This window comes from Gobius niger (genome assembly GCF_951799975.1).
Source record: "Gobius niger genome assembly, chromosome: 20".
Lineage (NCBI taxonomy): Eukaryota > Metazoa > Chordata > Actinopteri > Gobiiformes > Gobiidae > Gobius > Gobius niger.
In genome coordinates this window covers 13,188,103-13,195,804 of record NC_136871.1, presented here as the reverse complement: position 1 = coordinate 13,195,804, position 7,702 = coordinate 13,188,103, and the positions used below count along the sequence as shown (strand labels likewise).

Below are 7,702 nucleotides of genomic sequence, written 5' to 3'. Positions count from 1 at the left end.
GAAACTCGGAAAATTAGAATATCATTCAAAAGTTCATTTATTTCTGTAATTCAACTTAAAATGTGAAACTAATATATGACATAGACTCATGACTTTTTACATAGACTTTTTACAAGCTGAGGCATAATATACATATCTCACTTTGCATGTAATGAGTCTATATCATATATCAGTTTCACAGTTTAAGTTGAATAACAGAAATGAATGCACTTGTGAACAATGTTCTCATTTTCCGAGTTTCGCCTGTATAAGATCTGCAGTTGTGTGAAGCCAACGTCGTCAAAACAAAACATGAGACAATGGGACAAACAATGGAAAAGGAAATCTCTGACTGCACTTTTGTTCAGTGGCATTATTACTGTTTTCAGTTTATTTGGAAATTGTAACTACTAATAAAGAATATAAGTTATAAGTTATAATTTTAATGTAATTTGTCCAACACTGGTAAATTTATCACCACAGTGCATGTTGTACAACTTTAAACAGGAAACCATCAATGCAGTGTGAATACATGTTTGAAAAAAATATGGTGAAGTTGTATTGAGTCAAAGATTGCCTTCAGAAAGTATGGCCTGGCATAACTTTAAAATGTTTGTTAACTCAAGATAAGCTTATGAAGTATAAATGTATGCCCACAACAGGGATAAAATAAAGGAAAATAAATACATTCAATGTTGTTGTTTTTTTTACAAATGCATGTTTTTCTAAAGACACATGAACCAAAACAAGGAATGGTCTCCTTTTATCATTTACCCCTTCTATTACACAAAATATAAGTTTATTATCCGCAAAACTGCAGCACAAAAATAATCAGTCTGAAATATATTAAATGTTGACACATTAATGTGCAGCTCAGGTTAATTTTAGCGCATCAGCAGCTATAGTTTCTCTTTGTAAATCCTTCACAATGAAAATAAATCCTTCCTTAAATTTTTTTCTTCAATTCAATATTTCTTAAGGCTCTTTTTAAAGTCCATAAGATGTGTCTGCTGGTGCTGGAGGCACTGGGATGTTTCAAAGGTATTGAGGTATGGAGTTGAGGGCTTCTCCTCTGGAGACCATAGGTCACATGACCGGCTCTTCTCTGTCCAGGCCCTCGTCACTGCTGAGGAATAAACACCTGTGTGCAGTGACTTGCGGCGCACACAGTCCAGTTCTTCTGGTACCCGTAGTTTTCAGGGCACTTCAGCCTGTTGTTCAGGCATCTCACAGTTTGTTAGACTGCGTCTCCACTGTATGCAGGAACCTTTGGTTTCTGTCTCTCTGTCTGAAAAACAAGACATCATGTTTAACTCAAATATATATAAATATTTTTTCCCCGTTTAATATTTCTGTGGTATTGAGTTCTTGTCTTCACCTGTGCACACAGAAGCTTCTGCAGTGGGTGTCTGAGGACAGTGAGCAGACACAGCGTGAGGTGCTGGCTTCTGTCCTGCCTTTAGCCCCCACAGACCGCCTGACCCGCGGGGAGCCCTGGTAACTGGACATGCCATATGGTAAAGTGTGCCTGCAAAGACAAGACCAGGGTGACACTCATTAAAGCTATAGTGCAGGTTTAACAAAGTGCCCCCTTTGCTTCTAAAAATGTTAAGACTGACTAAAATAATGGAAAAATCTTGACCTTTGGGATATTGCCCTGTAGTAAAGAGGGGGGTCAACTCATTGTTCACCATGACAGGGAACAGTTCCAGCTGTCAGGAACTCATTGAGCCAGATCTGTCGGTGACTCTTTTGTCTCCTCATAATAATGTTTATAGGTAGTATTGAACTTGTCTTCAGACCTTTTGCTCTCACTGTTTACTTCCAATACATGTTGAGTAATCATTCAACCACTAATCTGCCATTGTAGCCGATGAAGATGATCCGCCCATGAGCTCCATGACCCCTTTACTCCCTACAGGATTAAACACTTACATCAAGTGCAGAACACACATGTTGTTCTGTTGTCAATTAAACAAACCACTCCAATATTGCACTATATTGAAATCATTGTTTTGCAGAAGAGATTTTCCTCTGTAAAATCAAAGCATCCAGACTCTAGGGCACACAGGACGCTGCCGAGAGAAGCAGCAGGTGCATTTTATATCGCACTTCAATATGCATGTCAACAGCCCAGGTTATACTTAGATCCTTAACAATTCTTCCTGGTGCTTCAGAAGGACTGAGAGCATTCACTGTGTTTAGAGCCTGCAGTAAACATGCTGCAAATACATCTGAGCAAATCAATGAATCATAATTGCTGTCAGATTTGAGGTACTTTTTGTACTCCTGAAAACGTTTGATTAGGTGCAATTCAACTCACTCTGGAGTATTGATCCAGATGATGTCCAGATGGCAGTAATACACACACTCCTTGTCCTTGTAGGTGTAGCACGTGCACCTCTTTGCTCGCCTGTGAGCGGCTCCGGGGGGGTCACAGTCCGGACAAACAGGGGAGGGTCTGGGGGGTTGTCTGTCCGGCCTTAGCGCGTCCACGCCTCTGCTGTCTGTTATGTCTCTGCTCATCGAGAACCCTGCGCCGCCACATACAACACACACAGGAACATCGTCACTAATACCACATGGTAGACTTATACTTAAAAATCAATTAACACTAGTTTTACTTTTTTTTTTAGTTTCACTTTACAGTTTTTTTGTCAATGTTTTTCCTAATGTTTAAATATTTCTTCACTTTCAAAGGGTTACTCATGATCTGGTCGACAAAATTGTACATTTTTCAGGAAAGATAAAACTTTTTTCTCACTTTCATTTCCTTAAAGGTGCATTATGGAACTTTTTATGTGTAAAATAAAAGTTGATATTTGTGTGTATTTTACCTTGTAGTGACCCAGTGGCTGTATGAGTGGTCAGCATGGCCCCTTTACTTTCCATCAGTGGTCTCGACAACGCTCCAGGATCAATTGTTTGGAAGGTTTTCACTGCTGACGGATCATCTCTCCAGAAAACCTACAAAGTAATTGATCCTGGAGCATTGTAGAGACCACTGATGGAAAGTAAAGGGGCCATGCTGACCACTCATACAGCCGATGGGTCACTACATGGTCATCTACACACAAATATGAACTTTTTTTTCCACATAAAAAGTTGCATAATGCACCTTTAAAACTGTTATTAACACATGGATATTAAGTCATAGCTGCATTAACAGAACAACTCCTTTGAGATTGTTTCATTGCGTTTACAATATTGTTCGTACTGTTATCTTTGAGGACACCATGCCTTCATGTTGCCCTGTAATTATATTACACAATTGATATTTATTCAAATACCCATTAGTAATAAATATTTTTTCAATATTCAAATGACCCGAGTTACAAAGATTTTAATGTATTTGGGGATTTGGCCAAAAATGTCTCATAATCATCAGAGCCATGACGTATGTAGACCACACAGGCATCAAGAAAAGGTGAGGTTGAATTGTAACTGGGTTTTTAAAATATTCTTTTAAATTCTATACTCAAATACATGCAAATACAGATTGAATACCTAACATTTCTCAACAATTGTGCTGAAAATGAATAATTATGTTGCTCACTTACCGTTTGCTAGAGATGCTGTCACCACAATAGTAAACAAAACTCCCACATCAATAAAGGGCCCAGTAGCCATTACACATGGAAAACGTTGAAAATAAAACAATTCAGGGAAAAAACTATGAAAAAGAACAAAAGCTTTCCACTGTAGTATGAAGAGCTCCCCAGATAACCTCACATAGTCCAGAGGCAGTCCTGATGTGTGTGACTTTACTCTGCCTGCCTCTCTCACACACACTTTTCTTATGAGCTACAGGTTTGTGTCAAGTTTGCTTTCGTGCCTTCACTTCCTCAACCCTTTTCAAAATAAAAGCATTAAACTGGGTGGTGCCAAAAAAAAAAGGTTTGAAAATTATAACAAATCAAATATGCTGAGATTTTGTGACATTAAAAATTTAGTATTTTGGCGCAAAGATAGTATTAAAAGCTTTGAATCACTCAACAGATCAAATATTAGAACTTTATATTTTATTACTTCAAAATACAAATACAGAAAACAAGTCCTCGTTTCTGAAGAGTGGGAGGATAAACTCAACCATTGGGAAGTAGTTTAAATAGTTACAGATATGTTTTAAATGAAGGCAATTTGAATATGGGAATAATCTAGGGAACATGTCTAGACTTTAAGACTAGACTTGAAAATTCAAAAAGGTGACTCATAATGTGAAGTCTATCAATGATAAAAAGGTGATAAAAAGGCTAAAGATGATGTTTAATGGTTTTATCCCCTTTTGAAAATGAATCCCCTGCTCCTTAGAACATGTCAGGGAGAGGTGCAATGGGCTCTGAGATACATGGCCCCTAATCTTGGTCTGGACCAGCTGTCGAAAATGATCTAACCAACAGAAATAAACAGTACCACATGTGGTTACGTATAAAATCTGGACAAAACCACATTTGGTGAATGTTAACTCTTGACGCCATCACCCTTTTACGTCATAGAATTTCAGGTCGTGTTACAGAACTGAATGCCGAAAATGTTGAGAGTTTGAAAGGTGAAGGAATATAAGGATATGAGGCCCAAGATCATTACTCATGTTTGGCTTCGCACGCACTGCTGAAATATGGTATATTTGGATTGCATAACAGCCTACATATGACACGATATGTTGCAAGATCAGTGACAATGAGGCCTTTTGGATTCAGAGGATTTGTGTCCATAACTTGGAAATGGGCTCAAAATAGCAGGTAATTATTTTCTCAACTATTATTTTTTTGTGAGTCACATAACAGAAACATTACTCACCACCATATTGGATAAATAATGCAAATAATGTCAAAGTGAACCTGATTTGAAATGACAAAACTACTAACTGCATCTATCGTGCCTTTCTCACACAATGTAGCAACATCTTAAGCATGAGCTATATTACGAAGTGTTTTGTCTAAAATCCTAACAGTGATTAGCTTTCAGGTCTAAAGAAGTAATATGATGTCAAGTGGACAAGCAAGTGGACAAGCAAAAACTGAATTTGAGTTAGCATTTAGCTTTTTACACACCAATTTTAACAAAAATACAAATCTCAAACGGTTGTTACATTCATTAAGGATTTCAACAAGGCTTTGACCTCACCTATATTATGTGGTTGATGAGTTGACAACAGCTTAACACATCTGGGTCGTTCATAATGTGTGATGTTTGATGGCAAAATTCCACAGTTACCATGGAGATCGGCCATTTTTGCAGCTGTTAGCATACATTTCCATTGACTGCATTAGCCTAAAACAGTATAAAAAGTGGAGAAAAAAGTTACTGCTGGTAAATACTTCTAACACACTGTGGTGTCCAAGAGTTTTAATGTGAACAATAACTCCAGTATTTTAAAATCTACATTAGTTTATTATTGCTGCTAATCCCATAATGCTTACATTATGAACTCTATGGGAAAAATACACTAAGCGGGCTAATTGAGTCTAAGTTATCCAGACCAGCCAGCTTGCTAACTGTCCACATACATTAGGATCAAACACAGCTTCTCCTTTTTATTGCTGTCGTGCGATGCCATGGAGATCAGCTGCCATACATCAGTTTTAATAAACCGATTTTGAATAGATTTCATGATCATGGGAAGTTTTACATAATTCAATCTGTCAAAAGGAGCAACCTTAAATTTGCGCATTACTGTGGTGTATTGTTACTGGAATGTGCCAGATGATAAGTGTTACCTAAATTCTTTTTACTCCTCAGTGTATTTAAAGTTCAGTTTCGCATAGCGTCCTGTGTGACTGTCCCCTAAGGCCAGCTTGACGCCAGGTCTGTCAGAAAGCCACTGACTGACTCTGACTGATCTCTCTACGCTTGTTGAGGATCACATGATCATGCCTTTATTATTACCATGTGCTCGATAGTGTGGCTAGTGAAACTAATGGAAGTCTTTATAAAGATGATCAATTTGTGCTTTGTACATTTCCTTTGGACAATACAGATAAACGGTTCTATATGAGTGAGGATGAATTGGCTTTCTGTAAATATTCTCCACAACAAATCTAAATGCTCAGATCCCACTTGCAGCATTCACATTTTAAATAATGATTTTTACACAGGGATCAGATTGATGATTGTGATGAATGCACTGTCTTTGCTGCTCTTATACATCTTCACCTCTGCACATCTGGACAGAGATGTATAAGGCGTTCAAATGCTCTTGAGAGAAAGTGAATGCGGCAATGGGAGGCACTTACGTATTGATTCACACTGTTTGGTTTGGGAACGTTTGGTTGAGCTCGGGTCAAGTGGAAACATCAGGGTCGATGTGAGACAGTAAGGATTATTCAGATTAGCCTTTAGGTGATACTACTATCCAAGCCTGCCTTCAAAAGCCAAGATTCTTTCATTTCTTTCATTTCAGATTTGTCCGGTTTTCACCACTCTGAAGCACAATAGATTCAGTCATTGTACACTAAATGATACACTACTGAAACTTCTTGTAGAGTCACAAGTCAAGCAGAAATGAGTGCTTAGATTAACACCTCAGATGACCTTGGAGTAGATCTACTGCTCCTCCACATAGAGAAGAGACTGTTGAGGTCTGTTTCATGACTCTACCTTGAATCTTTCTTTGGTTTAGGACGTAAAAATTCCATTAAAAAATGTCATAGACTTTCCAAAAATAGGCACAATGGTGGCTGTATTAGAAACTGGCCATAGTGGGAAGCAGAAAGGAAACACTACACTACAAATCCTTCGCTAACTATGTGTTTTATGTCCATGATTTACCACAAAGCTCGTGTCTATAAAGTTTTTTGTTCTTTGTTTTGTTTTTTCCTGAAAGCCTGTGAAAGAAATTAGATTTTTACTTCAGGAAAACCTAGAACTGGTTTGAAAGTTGGCAAGACTGTTCTTCAATTGTTATGGAGGACAACAATTTAGCTAACTTGAAATCTAATCCACAACAAATTGCTGGTGTAGTAAAAGACCAGGGTATACCAGAGTCAATGGAAGACTTGAAACACAGTTTTGTGTAAACACTCATTAGAGCTACTTTCAGCATCAGCTGTCAATCAGGAGTAATATTTCCACTGATGGATTCATTTGCTTATTTGATCTCTTCAAGGGATTAAGTCTGAAGGCCTGGGATATTTGGACTGAAAACAGCTCTTTTGCAGAGCTGTGTGAGTAGGTGGCAAGAATAATGTTTTTCACACTTTACTTTCAGACCCTGGCAATGTATTACACACAATTAGACCTCTCATGCCGCGTTAATCCATAGGCAGAGATTTTCTAAGTAAAACAATGTATAGACAGTTCAGCATACCTCCCAGTCTTGCTGAGAGATGCTTCAAATAAATGGTTCCTGGCTCATTCTGGGCTGTGGATATAGTTCAAATCAAATGCCATTCGAGTGCCCCTGGTGTGGGATCCACTGTCTTTCAAGTTGATCAATTTCATCATTTCAAGATACAAACACAGCTATCAACACAACTAAGAACATGCCATCTCAGCAGTTGATTTCACATTGCAATAACTGGGTAAAAGGATTGTGATGATAATGGTATTACTGGAGAAGAAACTAAATTTACGTCTGGTCGTACTTTGGTGGTCTGTTAGCACTAACCGATCAAGCGGCTGTAGTGGCAATGTGTAGCTACCACTTTGTCGCTTTGCTGAAACATATGTTATTTATTAAGCAGCAGCAGTAGCAACAGTGATGCATGGATATGAGTAATGT

The 7,702-nt window shown here is 38.0% G+C and overlaps 1 protein-coding gene across 1 annotated transcript; it reads right to left on the bottom strand.

Moving 5' to 3' along the window:
• Nucleotides 1-1,206: 1,206 nt before the first annotated feature.
• Nucleotides 1,207-3,645, bottom strand: LOC306979514 (endothelin-3; the record flags this gene model as incomplete). Its single annotated transcript, XM_079578472.1, has 4 exons — nucleotides 3,540-3,645; nucleotides 2,303-2,513; nucleotides 1,358-1,507; nucleotides 1,207-1,267 (listed from the first exon to the last, which is right to left on the bottom strand). Exons 1-4 carry the CDS (start codon nucleotides 3,607-3,609, stop codon nucleotides 1,207-1,209), a joined length of 492 nt encoding a protein of 163 aa, XP_079434598.1. The 5' UTR covers nucleotides 3,610-3,645.
• Nucleotides 3,646-7,702: the final 4,057 nt, after the last annotated feature.